Source organism: Enoplosus armatus, chromosome 6 (genome assembly GCF_043641665.1).
Source record: "Enoplosus armatus isolate fEnoArm2 chromosome 6, fEnoArm2.hap1, whole genome shotgun sequence".
NCBI classification, from domain to species: domain Eukaryota; kingdom Metazoa; phylum Chordata; class Actinopteri; order Centrarchiformes; family Enoplosidae; genus Enoplosus; species Enoplosus armatus.
The window spans coordinates 20705659-20729906 of NC_092185.1; the positions used below are offsets into that span (position 1 = coordinate 20705659).

A 24248-nucleotide genomic window follows, 5' to 3' on the forward strand; every position below is an offset into this window, starting at 1 on the left:
TTGTCCTGCCACTCCAGCCTGCTAATGAGAGGGACGAGGCGAGGTGGAAAAAGCCTGGTGAAGACATGGGCGAGTAGAACCCAAGAGTCCTCCACACAGGATGATGGGAAAGCAATGGCGCTAATTAACAGGCTTTGATTGGTTAGCCAGGCCGCCTGCTAATCATTACCCATCAGCCACTGTGTCCTGAGCCAGTCAAAGCAAGCCTGTGAGGGTCAACAATCAACTGGGACCCTTGTTTAAAAAAAAGAAATGGGAAGACGAGAGTGCCATTAAGCATCAAGACTGCGTTAAGAGGGTCAGCAGGGACCGTTGCAGTGGGAAATTCTGCTTTTGAAAACAAGCCTTAATTCACACAGTCCAGCCTGTCCTTGCCTCATAAGTGTTTGTTTTTACCTTTATTCCAAGGCAACAATTGAACAAAATATTAATTCACACAACCACAAAACGGCAAAAAATTGCAGTACTTTAAGGAGCATGAAAGTATATTTTATGAAAGACTTTTAGCAAAAAATGGGCTGCCTGTGTTAGCCTGCTCAGGCAGCAGGATGAGCAATCACTCAGTCTTGCTTAAGCTCACGCAAGGACAGCATCTCTTGGGCGGTTCACACCCGACAAATCTGTTTTTTATTGCTTCTCCTCGTTCTTTTTAAGCTCCTCTCATCAAAATGGATTTCACATCTGCTGGATGTGTCTGGGGGTCCAGGCATGAATTGGAATTTGCGTCAGACGGTTTTAACTCACCGCCGGCGAACATCCGCCCCAAACGGGCATGATTAACATGCTGAAAGACAGACGGGGAGAAAAAGGCAGAAACTTTCTGGTCTTCCTAAGACAATTAAGAGAATCAATTAGACTAAATGACGAGGCCCGCAGGCTGCCTGCTTTCTAATGTCGTAACATCTCACAACACAACTCGCTCTCTCCCTGCTTGGAAGATCAGGTCCCTGGTATTGAACGGCTGTTTTAGTGAGAGGAGCAGCAAAAAGAGACAAAGAAAGAATCCGAGAAATAAAGGAAGTAGAAAAAAAAGTCGACAGACACCAGGTGGGAGGCAGCAAGACAGGGGAAGGGGACAGACTGACAGGCAGAGCAAATCAGGACGCACTCGGCACTGATACAATGGAACAAAGGAGCCAGACACGTCTCTTCCCCTTCCTATATTAGCGAGGCTACAGCCAAACCAGGCCCTCCTCCCACCAACTCTACTTTATTGGAAGTGTCATGTCAAGTCAGACACATTGTGTTGATATGTGTCGACCCTGAGGTAAGGAAGGATAAACACAGGTTGAATAACAGCTCCAGTGCAGCACGGAGAGTTAAGATGGCTTTACAGATTGAAGTGTTTGAGATTTCACACTGATGAATCCGAGATGTTGATTTGTTATTTAATGAGACTGCTTCTGTGTGTGTGTGTGTGTGTGTGTGATGTGTGTGCTTTGTTTTTAGGGTGTGAATGTGTGAATCTGAGTTACTGGCAGAATGCTTTTTTGGAATTAGTAAGAATCCAATAAGGACATGAGATCAGCTTTGTATAAGACAAATATTCATACCTGCGGGCAATTAAGAGTTTCCAAACAATCCAACCTGCATCTCTTTCACACATTTACTGGAACAAACCCACACAGACATGAGGAAGACATGCAGACTTCAGACAGAAGGGCCCCTGCAGGTTGTGAGGGCTCAAAATCAGCACCTTCTCAGTGTGCGGAGACAACGCTACCGCTGAGCCAACACACAGAAACTGCAAAAATCCAAAGTCACACCTGATCTGGTGGGTTGCCGTTCACTTTGCACCTTTGAGTGATTTCATTGCAAACACACTAAATACTGTCAGTTAAAGTATCTGAATTCTCAGGTTGTAAAAGTACTTGCACTGTAAAAAATAAATTCCACATCTGTTCCAAATTTACTAAAACATGTCTTACATCAGCTGCTTTTATGAATCATCACTTTTCTTCAAAATATAAAGGGAGATGTGACATTCTGAGCAACAAGAGCAACTTGTTTTGTTTAAGTTTAAGAAATGACCAATGCGGAGCGCACTGCAATTCTCTATTACATTTTTGGACCAACCCCTTTACAGCTGCAGCTTACAGGATGCTGGGCTTGGCTTAAGTTTGCTAAGTTTGTCATTTATCAAAAATCTGCTAATACTTACTTTACAGTATCCTCCAGATATACACTCTACTTTTCAGTTGGAGTCTGACTTGTACCGTGCATCTGCACCCAGTCTAAACAAAGCCTGTCAACAAACACAAACATATTCATCACATGAAGAGAGGCTGACAGCCGTCTGTCAAACCATCAGGCTTTGGTCGTCACCTGTGATTGGCCTGCCACAAGATTTAATAGAATTCCTAGTTTTCTTGACATTAGGAGAATTGCAATTTGAAAACCTCCATGAGATGGATGGAAAACTGTTCAAAATTGGAGCCAGCTGATGGCTAGTGTTTGGACAATCAAACAGGAGCCAGACAACACTGACACTATTAAAGAAAAGGAAAAAAAACATGTCAAATCCTAAACTTGAAGAGGACAAATCATTTTTCCTTTTCCTGAGGTTGCCCAGCCTCCTATCCTCCCCTGAGAATGACGTCTGACTCACACATAATCCCAGACACGAGCAAAAAGGTTTCAGGAATAAACATTTAAACTACTTGAGCTATGATTGATTTATCTTCCTGAATACTTGAGCAGTCTAAAAAAATGGTCCTACCAGCAGTGACTGAAGTGGCGTGTACTAAGAGACACATTTAAGCATATCAATTTCATTGCATGCTCCAGCTGCTGTGTGAGTTGTTGTGAGCTGTTTATGGGCCCCCAAGGGAAGGCAGGGGAGAGGCCTCTGTATCAAAACAATTCCACAGCTAGCAGGAGGTGTGACATAAACAACAAGGTTCTTACCCTTCCCCTGCGAGTCCTGCTGACAGCCGACAAACCCTCACTCCTCCAGCACACACACATGCACGCACTCTTGACATGTGCATGTGCACGCACAGTCATACATGTAAAAACGTAGCCCTTGCAATCTCACCTCTCCCCCTGCTCCCTACTGATTACCTCCCAGAGAGAAGGAGGGGGCATGAAAAATGAATGGCTGCCGTATAGAAGTGGTAGGTTGCGTAAGAAGAGGAAAGCTATTGGTGTGGAAAATCAATTTCGCCAAGTCGCAGACATATAGCTTCTATTGGGTAAAATAGCCCACATTAGCCTGTCTTCTCATGCAAAGCTGACCGTGGAGGTAAGGGAGAAGGATGGAGGGATACAGGGGTGTAAGGAGGATGGATGGAATTTGCAACTGGGAAGTGGAGGGAAGAAGAATTGGGAGAAAAGAGCCGGGGGGGGGTTGTTAAGGGACTGCAATGGAGAGAGAGAGAAAATAATTCATGTCATGTATGCAGTATGCGTCAAACTCCTCACCCGAATGTGTAAAATAACCGCAATAGCTATACTTGTTAGCCGCCACTTGAGCTGAATCCACAGCAGCTCCGTCGCATACTGTAGAGATCATTTGTGTCCCCTATGGACCAAACTTATCTGCTGACTCTCGTTCCTCCCTGCAGTTCACCAGGGGAGAAATTAGCACAACCCCCTATGGACTACGGTCGTCCCCCAAATATATCACCTACTGGTTTTGACACATGCAGACTAAGTCCACTGTCCTTCACTACCAACCTGGAATCTCCAGGCCCTTGAGTTGCTTCACAGGGACCATGTTGAGTACAGAGCTGGGATGATCTCTGGGATGAGCTGGAGGCCCAGGCTCTGCGCTGTGCTCGTCCTCTCCAGGGTACAATTATCCATTATGTGCAGAGCTCAGTGCGGGGATATCTTTTTATGTTAGTCTCTGCGGGCATTGAGAGATGTGGTTGATCTCTTAGTGCCCAGTCTTATCTATAACAAAGCCGCTTGACACGTAGAGATACATCAAAGTTTGGCAACACGGGGAGAGATGAATGTAGAGCCTGGCTCAGGGTCCAAAATGTGTGGTGTTTGCTGGACCATTTGTTCCAAGACGACTCAGGTGATATGATTAACTTCTCACCATTGAAAATTAAACAATGCTTTTGAGAGGAAATTAACTGAAGTGCTGTTGAAGGAGTTCCATGCATTATGTAACAGCACACAACTCATGATCTGCCACATAAATAATAAGCTGTGTACCATCATCTTTGGCCTGTTCCGCAGTCGTCGAGCTAGATGAGTAAAATCCTTCATCAGTGATGAAACGATGAATAAATCCTCGCAATAAAGTAGCGCACTTTGGAGAATATGTCATGCAAAAAAAAAAAACCTGCTAATAATTTGGCATAATGATATCTGGAATCATACAAACCTGATATTCACACCTTTTGCAGTAATGGGAGTATTGTCACAGCTTTCAACGTCCACTGAGAGTCCTAATGACGACAAGGCTGATAAAACTTCAGCAAAGAATTAAATTGGGTGTCAAACTGTGATGCTACACAATTATATTTTCCCTTGCCAGACTTTAATAAGGTAAACTGAAAGGAAGAGTACTGACTCCAATGGGGACTCTTGTTTTCATCCACTAACGCAGCTTTTTCCAACCTGTCTGAAATATGTGGTCCCTAACAAATTGAAAGTGAACATGAAAGTCTTCATTTAATCTGCCCCCTTACTTTAATTCTGCTGTTTGTTGCATTAAATATACCAGATATGAATAACCAGATACTATGACAAAAGGATTTCTATTTTTCTCATTACAAAAAAGGGTCCAACACACATAATATGTCACAAAAGGAGATAAAGAGATAATACTAGAATGTTATTTAAACTGAGAAGGTGAGAGGAGTAAGTAACCACAGGCAACACAACAACCACGTTATGTGCAGAAACTCACACACATCTACTTTCCTTCATAAAGAGAAATGAATCAAAAGAGTCAAAGATATCAGCTATCAGGAAATGCCATTTCAATTTAAAGGTAAAATAACATTCCACCTCGTCTAGAATAACTATAGCTGAAAATGAACATTTCTAAAACCTCAGAATATGTTTCACCTGCCGTATTATTTCTTGACAAAAAGATGAACACCAAGGCTTCACGACAGCCAATCATCTGATGCAATACCTCAGGAAATATATGCTTCTGCTTTTAGCCATTTGCAACGCCCTAACTGAAGTTGTACTTGGAAGTTTGAGCTGAGAATAAAAGATGGAATAAAAGATCTATGCCCATGTTCTTTGTGATATTCAGAGCACAGGATCTGACTTCACGTCTCTGACTGGGGCCTCATTTGGCAATAATGACTGCTCTTAGATGTAAAAAGTGTTCCTATAAAAGATAAGTGTGATCCTATGAGAGTTCATTTATTACCTATGTGCATTTTTGAAAGCAGCACCTTGAGATTCTTTTGGTGTAGCTGTCTCTCCTTCAGCATGGCCACCTGTAACCATACTCTGCTAAAATAATTGGGAAAGCACGATATTAGTGGTCCAAATTGCAACTTGTTTACAACATCAAGCAATAAGATGGCACTAAGGAAACAACACGAACAATTAATGTCGTTAGTTTAAATTTCACCTACATGAACAATTGGTAATCGTTTGCAAAGTGCAACTGTTGTCGCCTTTGGAGAAAAATGGGCCTTGGAAATACTCTGTGAAAGGCTTCTTATAAATCAAAATGATATGTACATACTGACACATTCATTTGTGTGCAGACAACTATTACCTCATTTAATGCACAGTTTGTGTGTTTAATGTTATTTGATGCTCACTGTCACTGATTTTGCTGTTGCATGAATTACTTCACAAAAACGAATGTCTAATGTCTAAACAAATGTTGATTGTTATGACCTCAACATTATTCGTCACTCATGCTCTTACATTTTAGGCCAATTTTGTCAAGTCACCTCACCTGTCCAGAATATCGCAGAATCTGAATAACTGAAAACATCTTCAGCAGTAAATTTTAAATGTAATTCAGGCTGGTTTTACCACTATATCTCCTGCCACTCTAGTGTTGAGTAAATGACATCATTTCAGTTCTTGACATACAACATGTTACTCTATTGGTGGACTTCATCAAATAATTTGATACTGGCTCTTCAATTTGCCTTGATGACTCAGCTGTTTCACTCTACCTTAAAAGTTCCTGACTGACTTCCTAAAGATAAAAAGGATCCTCAGGCTGTTGTACTGGAACCTCTGTCCACCTTAATATCAGTTGTATTTGCTATTTTGTAAGACATCATAAATTGATCTTTTAAGTGGCTTAGACTACCTTGTGTAAAGTAGTTTCCTATCAATACTTGGCGAAATCCAGTCTTCCAGCAGGTTTTCAGGTCCAAAAACAGGCTGTAATTGATCTTAAACTGATATTAAATGAAATGTAATACATGCTCTGTGTCTGCTGTTTCCATTACATATGATTTGGGTGACTCCCAGATTGGACAGGTGTCATCCTGCAGTGCATCCACCTACTGTATGACTGAAGTAAACTGAGAGCTAAAACGTTTCTTTCATTCAATCAGGCAGCATTGATTTCAGTTGTATTTGACTATGGTAATATTTATAGGCAAGCTTACAGCATCTATTCTTCAGTCATTAGATGTTTTATATCACAGGGCTCTTCGATTTATAACAGCTTAAGAACTCATCACCGCGACTTACAGTAAACAGGAGAAAACACACTGCTTCACTAGGTTTTAAGATTGGCTTGTTTTGCCGGTTCCCAATTTCAAATCTCAGCTTGGGAAAACTTCCACTCAGATGGAAAAGACTGCAGTAGGATCTGAAATTGGATCACTTAATTTCATAGACTGATTGCGAAGTATTAATCGAATCCTCCATCTACTGTATTATATATACCTGCAATTTTCTCTCCTTTCTTCCCGCTAGTTCATTGCCAAACAACATAATGAAGACATACAAGTATAATATCTAAGAGGAAAATACATTATATAATATTGAATGTGAATCAGTTGTGCAGGTGACACTGAGGTCTACATTGCTGCATCCTGAACACTAACATACACTGAAGGAGTCGAAAACCAACCAAGACAGCGATGTGAAATTTCTATTTCTATTTGTGACAGATAAAAAGTCCACCTCTTGTCCTTGTAGTAAGTGGCCAATAATGGCAGCACTATGTGTTAGTCATCTCAGTAAAATAATGCTTAAAAGTCCTGGCAACAAACAAAATACTCCAATATGTAGTGACCTCAACAGGTCCTTACTCAATGATCAAGTGCTTTTTTGAGGCATAAATGAGCACTGTCCTTTTATAACTTAAGAAATCATTAAATAAAAAAGGGCTCCTCTTGTCAGCAAGCAAAACCATTGAAACATTGCTCCTATTTTCATCCACACTAATAACACCACCTCAGAATAATAATAAATAATGTTCAGCCAGAATTTCCAGTCATGAGCCCTGTGAATGACATGCACACTGACCTGGGACAGCAGGTCAGTCACTGTCAGATTGAGATAAAGACTGAAGTATCTTCTGCATAGATTAGTCCTTGGCCATTGTGTGTTAGCCCACAGCAGCAGTCAGAAGAAACAGTATGCTGAACAGCTACAGTTTTGACTGGGTGTAATAAGCTGTAAATGGCTACAGGTTAATGGACTCAGTCAGCCTCTCATGGAAAATTTCCTGTGATGATTTCTACATTAGTCTGACATAATATAAACTCTCAGGTAAGTTGTGCTGAGTTTGTATCTTGTCATGATAACTGCATGGTGTCAAAGAGATTTAAGCTCAAATGACATCCCACTCAGCCCAAAACCCATTTCAGTAAAATGATTATAAGCTTGCCAGAATACATATGATGGGATATTATAGGAAAGAATTGCTTCCTATATTTGAATTATATTATATTTCTGTAAAAAGACTTATAAACACTAGATCAATTACAATCGGTGAAGGCAAAGAACTTTCTAAAGCATTTGGTTCCATAGCAGTGGTTGGCACTGACTTTAAGGACCCATTTGATGGTCGTCTGGGATTTTATGCCAAGTCATTATCACACAACCATCACTTCGCTTCTCTTTTCACATTCTTATATTCCTGTATATAACTATAGTCTCCATCTTTATATTGCCCTATAAATTGTCTATGGAGCTGTGTGACAGACTAGGGAGCACGCCATAACCCTCTCTATTTTTGGGCTAAATAAGACCATGGTGAAAATTCATAAAGAAAATGACCAAACTGTCACAGAACATAAAAATATCATTTTCCGAAGCTTTAAATAATGCACATATTAAAACCTTGGTCCTGTACTCTGGGCAATTTTCTCTCTGGGGTGAACATTTGGATGCTGTTGGGAAATCAAGCCCATCTGAGTTTATGATAGGACCACGTGTTTCTTACCTTGCCAATGTTCCTGGGGAAGGGGGCTCTCTGGTTCTCAGTTACGACCATAGGAGGGACCAGCAGGGATCTCTTTGATCTGTATGGCAGCGTCTGGCCAAGACCCAGGATATCCTAAAACACAAAGAAGTGAAACCATATTGTTAAACTTTGAAATAACAATCCTTAACATTTTATCTCTTGCCAAGTCACATTGTAGAGCTCCCCGTCCCCCCGTGTGGAGACACCCCTTATAATTCTTACACCAACCCTGGCTTCTTAGTAATTACTCTAAACCTCACCGACGACACATAAACACTCACAGCAACCAGTCAAGTATGCATTTTGAACTCTTGGAGTGATTCCCAATATTGCAGAGTGGTATGTGCTACATGACAAGGAATGCAAAGAGACTGAGCGCCAGCATCTGGCAGGCAGCACCATATGCTTTACACATTTGGAGAGGAGAGGAGATTCTCTGGGCAAACATGAAATAACTGTTCTTCTGCTTTCACTGCAATTTCATCTAAATTCTTTAATTGTTTATTCAGCTCGTATGCTGAAGAAGGACAGTTGAAGAGAAGTCGAAAAAACAAAGATTTACAGCAAGAGCAACAAAGACAAAAACAGATGGTAAAAATGAAGAAATGAGATTTGACAAGGTTTTGATGAAGCAATTGCGTTGTTCATGCACAAGGAGCCAATCTAAAATGTTATTTTTGCTCTTGAGAACACAATAGCATAATCTAATTTCATCTTCCACCCTCCTGCCGTTGTAAACAAAGACATGGTTACTGTGTAATATAGTGAGAGATTTCTCCCCCTCTTCTTCACTTTGAGCTCACTGATACCGTTGGGGCCCCTCTGTTTGGATGATGACGAAAATAATGTCTGTCACTGACAATATGAACAGGAAGATCGGATCCTGGCTGCTAACATGGAGGTGATGACCTGCAGGGGAGAAAAGTCTGCTGACTGTCTGCACACCTGGACATGAGCCGAGAAGAGACAACACACACAAACACACACACACACACACACAAATGCTCTGCCATACCCAAACAAATATATCCACTAAATATGCATATGCTTTATTAGACAAATGTATTATAACTAAAATAGAAATAAAAAATTATATTGGACATGTACTGTATACACATCTGTGTGATAAGGTGATAAGCTTTTAGTGCTGAAAGGTCCAAACTATTTACTGTACAGCTTCCAAAGCAGTGCAGCACTGTTCAGTGATACATCCCGATCTCCCAAAACAATCATAACTCGGGTCAGAGGGAAAGCCATTACCTGCATAGAGAGCTAATCTGGCACCTGTTTCCCCCTAGTGGGGGTGGTATGCTGTCTCGAATAATAACCAATTCTATCTTGAGTGTCAACCTTGGATGAAATTTGGATGGACGGTTAAAGTTGTTTAGAATATAATGTCATTTCCAACATGTCATATTTTCAACTTGAGTCCGAAGGAGGGGTTATTCCCCCAGATAGGGAAATCTGCCGAGGTTGTACCTCTTCCGAAAAACAAACGAGAGAGTTGCTCAGCTGCCAATAGCAGACAGATTAGTATTCTTCCAATGTTGAGCAAGCTAATGGAAGAAGTTGTTCCTGAACAGATACTACACTATTTTTCACTTAATGAATTAAACTCCAGCATGCATATGAGGCACATCACTCCACACTGACAGAGATGACCGACAAATGGTTATCTTATATTGATTAAAATGAAAATGATGGCTGGAACTGTTGACTTTAGAGAACAGACTTGTTTTGAATGTAGCAAAAACAAAAAATATTATGTTCAGGGCCAGACATGCCACTAATGATGATAATCAGCTGTGCCTATCACTCAAAGGCTTGGATATTGACAAGGTTCAAGAGGCAAATTTGCTTGGTGTTGCAGCTATCATGGGAGAAACATTTTGAAAATATTGTTGAGGAATGGGTAGAGGAATATCATGCATTAGAAGATGCTCCTCTTCTCTCACCCCTGCCTCAAGAGAGTGACACAGGCACGAGTCTTATCTCACCTTGATTACTGCTCAGCTGTCTGCCTAAGCTCCAAATAGCTCAGAATAAAGCTGCAAGGCTCACACTGCCCTGTCCGTTAGGTGTGCGGCAGAGTGCAGAGAGAGCGCCTGCCAGTCTCTCATGGCTCAGACTAAAGGAGAGATTGGCATGCAATCAAATTAGTTTCTTTAGGAATGTCTGTTATAATAAACATCCAAATTGTCTGTACTCACAAATAAATTATGTGAGAGACCAACGTAGTCAATATAGGGTCAATAGGGGTGTGCAAGATGCTACCATCTCCTTACTTAATCTACTCCATAACCACCTGGGAGTTAGCAGGAACCACGCTAGGCTGCTTTTTGTTGAGCTTTTAATACTATTCAGTCACATATGCTAGTTGAGAAACTAGTCAGCGATTTTAGAATAGACTCAAGCTTTGTAGGCTGGGTTTTTGACTTCCTCACTTACAGAGAGTATGGGTGAATGGGAAAGTGAGCTAACATCACCCACAGGCTCGCCTCATCTAACTCACGAAAATGGACACACATCTTGTGTTGTGTCTTGGTTTGCTGAACTAGCAACCAAAACTGACATCTTACTGACATCCACCAGGGAAAGTGCATTTCTAACTTCAGTTTGCAGGCTAGTTAGCTCATTAAAGCTTAGCTGAGCTTAAGCATGTACATGCAAATGTCATTTCAGTCTGTTCACATGGTGATGTTGTCCTTACCTTACCATTACCACCAGTGGTAACAACACAGTTTTTCTTCCATGGCTTGTAAGCAACAGTTTTCAGTGATTGAGTTTGTTTACTTTGTCTCTCTTTTCCCTGCCAGGACTCAGCCCACCAGCTGCTGTCAATCAAACACAGACACCGACACGCCCCTCCAGAGGCTGACACTGTTGTTGACAGCAAAAAGGGATGACTGATTTCAGTTGGACTTGAACCTTCTTAACACTAATCTGATCTGCCCCATGCAACCACAAGTCCGTTGTTCACACGAAGGTAGTCACTGCTTAAATGCTGAGCAAAATGACAGAGAAAGAAACAACACAGCAACGAGCCCAGTCGTTGAGCCCCGGTTAAAATGACAGCACAGTTTCAATATGAAAGGGAAAATACCGACCTGAGGTTTTTGTGGTTTCATTTGCAATGCAAATAGTCTCTTTTGTCCTTCATCTTTTGTAGCCTACTTTACAACACTTTATTGACAGTGTGCACTGCACACAGATGTGGCTGTGTGAGTGTGTGGATGTGTGTGCGTGCAGGGGGCTGTTTGCATGTTTACTGCTCACACTGCTGTTCTTGGCTGACAGGGACTCTGGCACCACTCTCACCCCTGTCAGAATGACGGAAAGAGAGCAGGTGAGAGGGAAAAAACTGAGCCATTTGTTTACAGCACAGTGTCGACACTGAGACAGAGAGGGCAATGCCAAACACTCACACCACTAGCCGCCTCGCCCCTCCACCCCTCCCAGCTACAAAGGTCAGAGAGAACACAATGAAACAGTAATCATAAACACAACCGGACCAGAACAACAAAGACACACTGAACAGTCTCTGAAATGGCCACTCTTATCAAACCCAGTGGGGGATGACCTTCTAAAATTTCAAAGACAGAAATCTAAAACTGGACCTGAAGCGGTTAAACAGAACACCCGGCAAAAAATGTGAGAGATTACATGACCTATTTTGTGTCTAAAGAGCGCAGTCAGTGGTGTGTGTTGACTGCTTCACAAGCAAGTTGATGGACTTTTAAGCGCTGTCTGTATAAATCCGGCCTGAGTCTGAGCGCATCAATCCCATCATGCACAGGTCTCAGCTGTATGATATTTGTGAAGGAGTGGGGAGGCAAACAGGCACCATGAGGTAATTTTAGTGGCTGGTTGAGGGGACTGGTGACTCAGACTGGGGTTAGGGCTAAGATAGATCATGCTGTCAAATCCATGTCTTCACTGAGCTGAGATACAGTGGATATGGAAAGGGAGTGATGGAGCTTTAAAGCCTATCAATGTTCTGCAGGTGGATCAGGACGGCGAGACGCACTGACAAACGTGTGCAGCTGGACACAGGCGTTTGTCCTGCTCGTTGAGGATGACTCACCACAGGGTCTTCTGGAAAAGATAACTTGCAGCCCTACTTTCTTCCCTCTCACCTTTTTACCTGCCACCCTCGTTCTTTTCTCTCACTTAGTGAGCTTCACAGCTTTTCTTCAGACTTTCCTCTCTTCTCTCTAACAGTCTGCACGTGTGATAAATAGTGTTCATACAGCTCGGTGACACCGTAAGAGAAGGAAGCCATGAATCTTTAATGTGTCCTGTTCATAAATTACTGCCGCACCATCAACCCTGATCCGGCCTTAATACATTTGCTTCTGTCTCCCAAATGATCATTAGGGCATGTCAGACAACAAGAAAAAAAGGTTTTGAATATATTTGGTCAGTCAGAGGTAACAAAGAGGAGGGCATATACATGTCCATATATTTACATGCATATGTATTGTACTACAGTGTGTGTGTGCTTGTGTGCGTGTCCCTTTGTGTGTGAGGGAGGGAAAGATGGAGCCTTTGTCATTGTCATCTGAGCGCAGAGTTACTGTGGCACTAAAGTCACGTCCTTGTCCATTCTGCCATTTTCAGTCTCAATGCTATATTGAGAAGTGCCATTACTCATTTCTGACAATGTGTTGGAGACCTGCTGAGAAAAGGATAATATCAAGGCCAGCATCGGCTGGTGGTGACAGGGATGTACAGCTATGTATGTCAGTGTGGAATAAACTCTTGGATATGCAGCCAGGTCAGGCAATCAGTCAGTTCTCCAAATACACATTAGAGTTCACTTAAGTTAGCGTCAGCAGTATGCATACGCACAAAACAATGAATATACACACTCGCCACAACACGTCCCTCAATGTGGGTGTTGACGGCACAATGTTTCACATTTTGTTAAAGCATAATCAGCAAAGCATAAACACTTTTCATCTTAGTCAAGCGGAATATAGCGAGACGCTGATTAGCTGAATTAATTAATTCTGTGCCAAAGTGATTAAATGTGTGTGTACAATCTCACCTGCAGATAGCGGTGTAGGGTGTGCACTGACAATAATCCAGACAACTGTTTCAAAACAGGCTCATCATAACATGAAGCCATTCAAAACTAGGTATAAATTTAACATAACTGCCCAAACATTGTGCAAAATGAATGTTTAGGCCTATAAATTGTCTTCATATTACATGGTTCATGTGTTAGAGCACATTGCAGTACTGTATGCAATGTTATGCAAATCATATGTCATGTTCAAATGCAACTATTAAAACCATCAGTGTTCTTATGGGAAAAATGCACATCTCGAGTACGTCAAACTGTCAGTTTGTGTGAAAAAAAAAGTCTCGTTTGAATCTTGACCCCATAGTTTGAGTTTGTCAGCCCCTAGCATTGTAGAGGGGCATTAATCTGTATTTATAAACTATTTTTCGCCCCACAGGAATATTATTAGCTGTTTTGATTACCAAGAAACTTTTCCCGTTTCTTCTACTTGAAACCCATTTCTAAAATAATGTCTTTGTTATCCTCCGCCGACCTGAAAAAGTCATCCATGTGATGATCCATGTTTCCCTTGACTTCCGTCACAGTCAGACTTTTCTCTCATCTGCAGCTGGTACAGCACCCACAAGGGAGGCTTTAACTAAATCTAAGAGACCTGAGCATAATTTTCATACTCTAATTTTAGCTTCTCTACTTCAGCTGTCACCTAATTTTAGAATTTGTTCCAAAGTTTTAACAAAACGACTTATATCCCTGACCTTTAAGACTCCTATGAGCCTGATTGGAGCCGGACCACCCACAGAAGGACACTATTCCCTGATTTTAGTGTTTCACCTGATGTGAGGCAAAGCATTTTTACAATTAGCACAGCTTTTGGAAATTATGCACATCAATATTTTGAAGGTGAAGGTTTGTTTTGCTGCTCTTGTAAATGAACATGACGTTAAGCCTTTAGGTTTCCTCTCCGGTACTCAGTCCCCCGCAAAAAAGCTAACAAAAAATGTGTAAGTCAGCAGATATATTAAACCGTTTCAGCAAAAGATGGAGGGCTAGGAGGAACCAGTGTAAAGAAAGACAGACAATACACAAAGGCAGAGGCAGAATTAACAAATGACAGCTACAGAACGAGCTAAGGAGATATAGAGTGAGTGGGATGGAGACAGACAGACCAAGATTATTTGTGTTGTGTTGTATAATGTGAGATGTTGTGCTGTGGTTGCAAGATGTCACATCTTAGTCATCCCCAGAAAGCCGTACTGAACATTGAAAGCTTGGTTCGAGAATCTATTTGCCGTTGCAGGGTGAGGATTTTGCTCTGGATGCAATATTACATTTCATTCAATGTGCTAAAATGGATGAAACATAACAAAAGCAAAATAAATAGGCTTTTGGACTATTTTGGATTATTTTGCCTCTTATCACTTGTTACATTTGTATGCCCCCCCGAAGGTAAGAAAATGTTCTGTATAACTGTTGTTCTGACATAACATAACCAAAACAACACCGAATAATACACACAAAAAAGTCCATATCTTGCAGCATGCCTTTGTTAAATTGAAATGCATTCATCCATTAATTCACATATTGATCGGTTGCAAAAAAAAAAACTGGAGGGAATAAATTACTCTTTGAATTCAGAGTTTTGCTCATAATAGGAATCATTCATCAGCCGCCTCTCTCCCTCTGGGCATGTGTTACAGCAAACTAACAGCTCGCGCCGAGGAATTAAAAACTGATTCTCTCCACCTTCGCTCACAGCACTTATCAATTATCACCAGCCAATATTTTCTGCCACGATACCATTAGTTATGCCAATAAATTCACCATGGGATGTTTCCGTTCTGCGTTAGAGAGGAAACAAAGGCAGGTTTGGGCAAATACAAACATCTAACTTTGACAGCCGCATAACAAAGAGATTTCATTACTGAAACACACTTTCAAAAAGAAACCTACTCTGTGGTGCATTAATTGAAAAACAGGGAAGAGGCATCAAGGCAGCTTGACTACCATGAGGACTATCTCACAGTGGAGATTTAAAGCTCAGCATCCCAGTGCAGTCAGTGTTGTCGGCAGAGTCATTGCACAAGTCAAACCCCTGGCTTATTGAAACAAGCTTTAAAATATGCTATGAGTTAGTTACAGATTCTTTAGAAGCTGCTGCTGCTCTGAACTCGTGTTTGATGGGCCACTTGAGAGAGGGCAGAAGCCCAGGGTGGGGGTGATTTGGGGGGACGGCAGGTTGTGGACAGAGAAAGGGGACAATAGATTTTCTGGTGATATGAGTCCCAGAGCTTGAGGAGCTTCAGCAGATTAATTGATAGTGAAATAATGAGAGCTTTTAACCACCGTGCCTCATCAGAGGACTCTCCCTCTCTCAAATCCTTCGATGAGCTTTCGTATGTCTTCCTCTCTGCCCAGCTCCAACGATCTTTTTCCATCGTTGTTTCTGCAACGCTCTGTAATTAACAGTTCAGCGAATCCACTTAAACAGAGACGTTAAAGCACTGATGGCATCTTACAGCAGGAATTCAAAGGAAGACAAAAAGTAAAAGGTAAAATGGTGAAATCTGTTGTGATAATTTGCTGTATGTTCCAACTAATAATGTTTTTTGTTGCCCTAGAGAAACATGTTGTACCACCTCTTGAAGGACAATTCCTGTAAAATACTGGGTCTAATAACATGGAGTCTTGTTTACAATCTGTCTGGTCTTATAACCACTCGGCTTTTGCTCAGCCACTCTCTGTCATCTGTTCCCAGATCATAACCCATAGAAATGAAGGCTAAAACTACAAAAAACCTGAACACTTGATAGTTGATTGAATATAAACCCCGTAACAAGACCAAGAGTGTACAGCCACAAAATTTAATGGAAAAATAATAGTTGTCCAGATATTTCAGTGTGAACAAAGTGGTGGACCAACCAAGAGCCATGCCTCTCGCATGGCTACTAAAATAAATGCACTACAAAATGAAATGCCATGTGAAAGCAATCCACTGTCAAAAATGTCTCATGGAAAGCAAGCACTCGCATACTCACTCACACAGAGGACAGACCATACGGTCACATTAGTCGCTAGAAACTTCATTTCCCACATTAAACTTGCCAAAAGACTAATTCACTTATATCCTCAATGACTTGCCAAGTTAACACCCACGGACTAGCAAACCAGATAAACTATGGTGAGAGGCACAAACAAATGAGAGCCACATCATGGCGAAAGGGATGGAGACACTCATTAAGAAGGAGGCTGGAGGAATGTAGCAGCAGGACACTAAGCACTGCAGCAGGAAGACAGATGATCTACGAGAGAATGAGGGGAACACCAACTGTACCTGCAGTCCCTGGAAACTTTTCCTAATCAACTTAGTATACTTGGCCTAAACAGAGGGGGGGGGGGGGTGTTAACGTTTATGGAGGATATGAATGAGGGAAAATGGTGTTTATTCAGGTGCAGGAGTTTTTTAAGGCAGTCCATTTGCTGGCTACAGAAACACATTTCTGTAGATTACACAAACAAAAGGACACATTTGTAGAGAAACAAAGCTCAGTGTTGGGGTGCAGGCTTACTGGCCAAATTCTCATATAATTGGAACTGGCCAGTGTAATTCTTCATACACCAAACCCTGGTGCAAAAACACTGCAGCTGTTTATGTTGCCCTGTAGAAAAGTGATTCCTTTCATCTTCTCCTCCATGTGAACTCATGCATGAATGATGATTCAAAACATGAGAAAAGAGACATGCATGCACGTTTGGGTCTTCAGCCAAGTTTAAGTGGTTCCGATGTATTCGTATAAAGGGAGCAAAGCGGAAATTGCGCCAGACTGACTCAGAGCATGTGTGAAGCATATGCGAAACCCACAGTGGACCCATTTATGAGTCCTTCACTTCCGCTTGGACATTGCAAAGTGTTTAGCACCAACATTTTTAAGTGTCAGTAATCTGGATCAATAATCTGGACTGACTGTCGTCAAACATTCAATCCAGCGGCCTGTGCACAGACTTAGTGCTGGGCTCAGTTGTTGTTGCCATCTGCAACAGTGCTGGGAACTGACACATCTCTGGTGATGGCAACGATATGCTCATAGGTTTGGCAGAGCGCAGCAGCAGCTGTTCTCCTGGCCTCCTCCAGCGGCTGTTCCTCTTTAGTAAATGCAAACCCCTTCTTTTAACTTCTTATATGGTTCTCTTGGTGGATGTAACATCAATCACCTTCTCTGTGTTCTTACTCCATATCATCATCTTTTACTGAGGCTGTACTGCCTGCCTGTTTTAAAATAGAAGGCTATTTTTCTTTAATGACACATATTACTAGTATTACTTCAAGATCTGCATCACTTAAGTTATTCTTCACTTTCTTTAAATGTCCATTTGGCATCAAAGATTGTGGATGTGGGTGTTTCCTAACTCCCTAATATGGCTTCTCTGAGGTGGTGCAATTATGTTAATTGATGATAATTAAGGTCGCATGAGCGTGCCTCACACTCATGAGTGATTAGAATTCATCAACATATGCATGAATATGACTGACAACAGATGCCTCTGAACATTTGATGAATTTGTTTTTTAATGTTTTTAACTCGCAATTGCGATCACTAATGTGTGAATGTTTTGTGAATGACACCCAGTGCCTATGTTTACAACTCCAAGCAAGCTTTCCTCGCTGAACTCTCAGACATCTCCTCATTTGAGGGAGTAGCTTGACAGTTTGGGAAATAAACATATTCGTTTTCTTAGATGAGAAGACTGATACCACTCTCATATCTGTACAGGAAATTTGCAGTGAGTTTTTCACCAATATGGGACTGGATGTGGGCAGAGGTGGAAGTAACAAATTACATTTAACGTAATGAAGTCGTTTTTTGTGTACTTGTACTTTTTTGAGTCATTTTAAAAATCAGTACTTTTACTTGTGCTTAAGTATTTTTTTATCTAAAGTATGGTACTTTGCTGCATTTCAAGTCGCATCCATTACAGAATTAAAAACAAAAGTCACATGAAAAAGTCGTAATAAACTGTGAGAATGGAGCAGAAAACGATGTCAAATCAGCAGCTGCAGCAGAGAAGAAGCTGGGCTCCATGTCCAGAGAGTGCACTCAGCTCACACTCTGGAAAAGGTACATGCTGAATGTGTACGTTCACTGGTCGAGTGTCAGGGGGTGTGCGTGGTACAGTTGGACCCGGGCTGGGGCTTGAGGTTTGTTAACTGTACCTCGGCAAAGGTTAAAAATAAAGATTAGATCTATCTTAATTAATCACTGATTAAATGCGAGTCCGCTAAGTGAACGAAATCAAACACACACCCTTGATGTTGACCGACAGGTGGATGCTGGGTCTGGCTAAACGCTAACATGGTGGATCCTCCAGCTGTGACTTCTACATTCAGTGAGGAACTTTGACCTTCAGTGAGGAGTGTGAGGGCTTTTTGAGTTCTAAAGACTGGAGGGTAATCCTCATTACTAAAGTGATAAACAAGGATAACAGCCCAAATAATAACTGCAATAGGAAAAGCAACTAACTCTCAGGAATTAACTGTTTTGCACAATCTCTCATCAAAAATACTGGGAGTGTAACATACTGCCCCTGGCCGAGAAATAGTCCAGCACGTAAACACTGCAACACTGCAATGTGTTGTGTTTACACTTTATTTATGTATGGATTAAACAAACGAGATATAAAGTGTAAATTAGTGAGTTTTAGAGGTGCCTGTAGGCAGATTTTGTTACCTTTGGCCAGAGCCAGCCCACCTGTTTCCCTCGATTCCCATTCTTTGTGCTTAGCTAATCTGCTGCTAGCTGTAGCTTCCTGTTTGACCTTGTCAACCTTGTCATCCAAATCTTAGCAAGGAAGAAAATAAATGAATTCCCCAAAATATCAACGAAAAACACAACTCATAAATCCTCTTATTCACCCGGGGGCATTGTTATTTAATCACTGCTACATTATGTCCAGTTATACTACATTACAGTAACCTTTTCAATCTTTAATGAAGCATAACCTTTTCAATCTTGAAGAAGTGTAAAAAGAAGCTGATGAAAAAAAAAACCCACACACACACTCCAGCAGCAATTTCCACTAACCCTGAGAGTGTGCGGCGACTGAACCGGCAGTCCAGTGACTTCCACCTGTGCCAGGTCATCTGCGTGTGCACTGAGCCCGTGGATGATCAGGACTGGCCTGCTGTGCAGGACATCTCGCTGAGGAACCAGATTCAGATCCCCGTCCACGTGGAAGCTGGCGTCCGACACCTCGAACTTCACGTCCTTGTTCCCGGCGCAGTCGTCAAACTTGACTGGAAGAAACACACAGAGTGGGTGGATATTATGCCTTCACTCAAAACAAATTGCAAACAACAGAAATATCAAGAAAAATCAGCCACAGTCACTGAGGTATACACTGCACAGCGAAGAAAAGAACTTGAGGGGTTGCCATACGATCCACAAAAACATGTAATTCTCAGATATGAACAGATGCCCTGAAGATAAACAGATACCCTGAAGAAAGAGTAGGAGGTTCTGAAAGGCTCTGTCAGCTAGGCTACAATAAAGGTCCGTGATCTCTATTCAGAGAAGCCTGCTGTAATATTTATGGCCCATTGCATTACGCATTGTAGACTCATTCACTTGTCTGGCTTGCTTTGACAGGACTGAATTTACTACAGAGAATGCAGCGACGCCCAGTTGCCGGACTGGATGAGAAAAGAATGATTTAAGGTGCGGGAGAAGAAAAGTGTCACCTTTGAGTTACCTGCATGTGACGCGTGCACATGTGAGCTTGTCTTGCCTGACTGAGGGAGATACCGGCAAAGACTCTACCAGGCTTTATCCCTTCTGATCATGTTCATCCGCTCTTTATCTCTCTCACACACTCCCCTGGGTGTCTCGACATGATCCCCATGTCCTCCCCCACCCTCAGCCCTGACAATCCTCCCCTCCCTCATCCTTCGCCTCCTCTTTAACTTGGCCTCCCGTGATGCTCCCTACTGTGGATCGTGGAGGGGAGGGGTGCCGGAGGAAGTCAGCATAGCGTGGATGTGTACACGTGCTGTTGATTAGTAGGAGGAATCACATGGTACTGTACAACTCTCAGCGTGGGTCTGAAAATGCAGGGAAATTTCAAGCCACAGAAAAGTGTCTGCCACAGACATATGGTGGCTTATATAATTCATTATTTCTTTTTCAGTTCTGTTTGAGATCAGGAATTGCCTGCAATTGGAAACACGACGTACAGGATATTCCATATGTCTATCCTTCGTAATGCAGCCACATGTTTCTGGACTGACATGGCGTCTGTTACAAAGTCAGTAAAAACAAGGAAAAATCTATATGAGAAAGATTATGTTTCTCCACTCCTCTGCGACAAGGACAGGGCTGTCAAGACAATATCCTACAAGATTCATCAATTATGGATGCAATGCTTTCAGCTTAACATAACACAGAAAACTCTGTGGTAGCTCATGGCCAGCTGACGGAAATCCTTCACAAAAGATCTGGAAAGCCTCTCATCTCTGTATTCTGTTCACATTGGGGAGTGGGAGTACATCTTTTTGAGGAAGGAATGGGTTCGGATTTGTGCCCATATTTATCAAGTTTCTCAGAGCAGCTTGTGGATCAGTGGTGACTCTCTGAAGATAAAGCACAGCTCTCATCTACAGTGCAAAGGCTGCACACTTTCTCTGCTGAACCGGCTCATTAAAAGTTGAAACCAATATACTGTAACTGTCTTGATGCAGAGTGGCTCAATCCTACCTTACAAATACAACTGTTAATCGTTGCCATACAAATTTAATTGCAATAGTACTAAACACAAACAGTTAGCATCTGATTCAGTTTGACCTACAAACAGTTTCCCTATAAAAATGAAGGATCAATAAGGTGTCAGGCAAAATTGCATTTGTAAAATATATCAATTCAGCAACATTTTTTGATTTTTTGATATCTGATTGAGCTGTAATTTTTTCTGTTTTAGTATATTGTTTTGGTGCACTACTTTTTCTTTTTCTAGTTATAAGTTATGAACCATAAGATTTTCATGAAACCAAACCCTCATAGTTAGTGTTTATGGTCGCCATTGTTTCAACAATAGCCATTCAGTGTACATTCTATAACTACCTCTCTATACAGTAGTCTTTATTGTTTCATTATTTCATCAATAATGCATCAACAAAAAAATGATTGTGGTCATTTTCTGCATTTTTTGACAGTGGATGAGTTTTAAAGGAAGCGTCTCAGGGAGAAGGAGCCGCCACAGTCGTGAGATGAAGAGCTGCAGGTTATTTGAAACAGTGTCTACCTCTTAATTTCAGGAATGATGTGTTGACTAAGAAGCACAGCCCTCGCTGCATTGAAGCCTTAATAACTGATAGTCCTGATGCATTGTTGCGAAACAACAGGGGAGAGGATGTACAATGACAACTCACTGCTGTAACTAACACATATTGTTCCACTGCTGAGAGTCCTGCAACTGTTATTGTCCGTGTTTCTCAATAAAAGGAGATGCAATGTAGCTCGTATTTACAACAACTTACTTACCACCTACTTGCCTTCATTCTTGTGTATACCTTCTCTTCCACCTTCCCCACTGTTTTACCTTGTAGAAATGGCTGCGTCTGACTTAAACTCATCAATCCGCACACATCTATCTCCCATCACTCCGGCATCAAGTGAAATAGGAAAAGTCCATGGTTAGCACTGCCCGACTATAAAATCAATAGACTGAAGTCTATCAAAGCACTCACTTGGTACACTTAACCTTTGTGACTGTTTAGTCTGGCTTCTTTTATCTCTCTCGCTGCAGACATTTTAAAAATCCTCCCTCTGGACAGAATCGTTTTCTGCCATCTGGATGAGGGTAAGAAGAGAATACCGGCGTGAAGAATAGAGGAGGAGAGAAAACAAGGAGGGAAAGGAAAAATGAAAAAGAAAATGACGGGGAAGGCTACAATGGACACTGAGGGAGAGCTACAAAGTCAACAACCTGCTCTCCAGGGAAACAAGGCTCCATCTCAATATTCAACTCTCACTTCTAAGCCAAAGCATGAAAGATGTGTTCATTTCCATTCCCATTACAAGCCTCAGATTTATTTCAATAACATGGGCGTGCTCTTTACAGCCTGCAAATTGCAGCGCCAAACAGTGTCAGTGGCATTTCAAAGGCAGCCAGAGAGTGTTTGATGGTATTCTAATGTTGTCAGGTTTTGGGGGATTTCAGAAGGGAGCATGGTGAGCTGGCGGCTTTGAAGTCAGGCAACAATGACAGAATGCAACTTACCCCGCTCACCAGCAGCACCACCACACAGCCGCTCTCTTTCTTCAGAGTGCTGGCTCAGGGCTGAAATAACTGGGCACAACATGGATTAGGGTCGCCAAAATCCCTCACTGATGACTCAAGTGGAGAAGTAGAGTTGGGGGGGGTTAAACTTCTTCCTCAAGTTTGACATTCAAGTTCCTTTCAGGCCAGAACCTCCCGTGGAGCCTGTGAGTGGCAAACGGTTCCATAAACTTGGGCATCATGTACTCTGGTTAGGCTCCACCATCTATTCCATCAGCTTTCTTGGCACCAAAAGCACCACTTTAAAGTTGTCATTTAGGCTTTCAGCAGAAACAAAACTAATGACTCAACTAATTGAATAACTGAACTTACAGAACAAACAATCAACACCCCCCTCTTTTTTTTTTTTTTTACACATTTTGTGTTTTGCAATTTGCAACTGTTAACTAGTGATGTCTCAGTCAGAGATTTAACATAAAATCCCTCCATTAGGTTGTGCTTGTCTCTGTATAGCCGACTCAAAAGAAGAGTTTTTCGATCATCATGTCAGTTACCTCCTAAGAGATCAAACAAGTTCTAACAAGACCATCAGAATAAAGAAAACAAAACATCTACACACAAAACTGCAATCTTGATTTTCAGCCTCTCAGTGATGAAGCAACGTATTTTGACATCCGACATTATCCAAGCATATTTACATTGGCTCCACTGTCTTTGTCAGCCACATAAATTGGATTTTTTTCCCCTCCTCTGTCAGGTACTAAAGTTTTCCTTTGAGGTGTTTTGAAGACAATTTTCTGTCTTGTAACTAAATGTCAAGTCTCTATGATGGGAGAGATGGGAATCAGAGGAGTAATCTCAAAGGTGGCAGCACGGGTGTGTTTGAGCTGATAGCTGCCGTGTCTAACCAGACAGAGTGTGCTCAGCCTCACGAGAAAGGCTCAGGAGAACACCATTCTCAAATAATCACCTGGCATTAGAGAGGGAGCAGCTTTTGAAAATGTATTTACACCCTGAATTGCATTTTATCCCAGAGTTCCCTATCACAGAGCATTCTGTAAGGCCCATTATTGGGATCCAGTGGGAACAAGGCTTGGGCTTTTTCAGCTGCAAAGATAACAGTTTGAAGGATTTTGCCAAGTTAGGGGGTCCAGATGGCAGAATCTTTCATCTTGGGTTTAACAGATGATTAAGACCCCCCCCCATTCTACCTTTACTGGCACTCCAACCAATCCCATCATGTCAGTGGGATTGCTAATCATCAGGTAAAGCAGTGTGTAGAATCTCAGTTGTTAGCAAACCACATGGTGTTTTTCATGTCACTCACAGCGGGGGAATTTGTTCCTCAGTTTGTCAGTGTAAGTGTGGTCTGTGCATACTAACAACCTTGATCATGCTTTGATGTATGGCACCGTCCACTGCACTGGTGACTAAAGCCAATTAAAGTACAGTTAATTTCTGATCTGAGGCAGCGTCGCAGAACAACGTGGACCGTTACACGTTTCTATCTTCTCAACACATCTAAGCTGCCTCTAATACTCTCCCTGTTCCACAATGCCATGTTGCCCCGGTGCCTGAGTGACA

At 41.8% G+C, this 24248-nt stretch overlaps 1 protein-coding gene across 1 annotated transcript in view; it reads right to left on the bottom strand.

The window, feature by feature from the left end:
- cdh13 (cadherin 13, H-cadherin (heart)) overlaps positions 1-24248 on the bottom strand; it is a 196042-nt gene that overhangs the window by 153001 nt on the left and 18793 nt on the right. The window contains exons 3-4 of the mRNA XM_070907066.1: positions 19475-19686; positions 8348-8461 (exon numbers count right to left, since the gene is read on the bottom strand). Of these exons, the coding sequence (XP_070763167.1) occupies positions 8348-8461; positions 19475-19686 (326 nt within the window). The remainder of the gene's footprint in view (positions 1-8347; positions 8462-19474; positions 19687-24248) is intronic.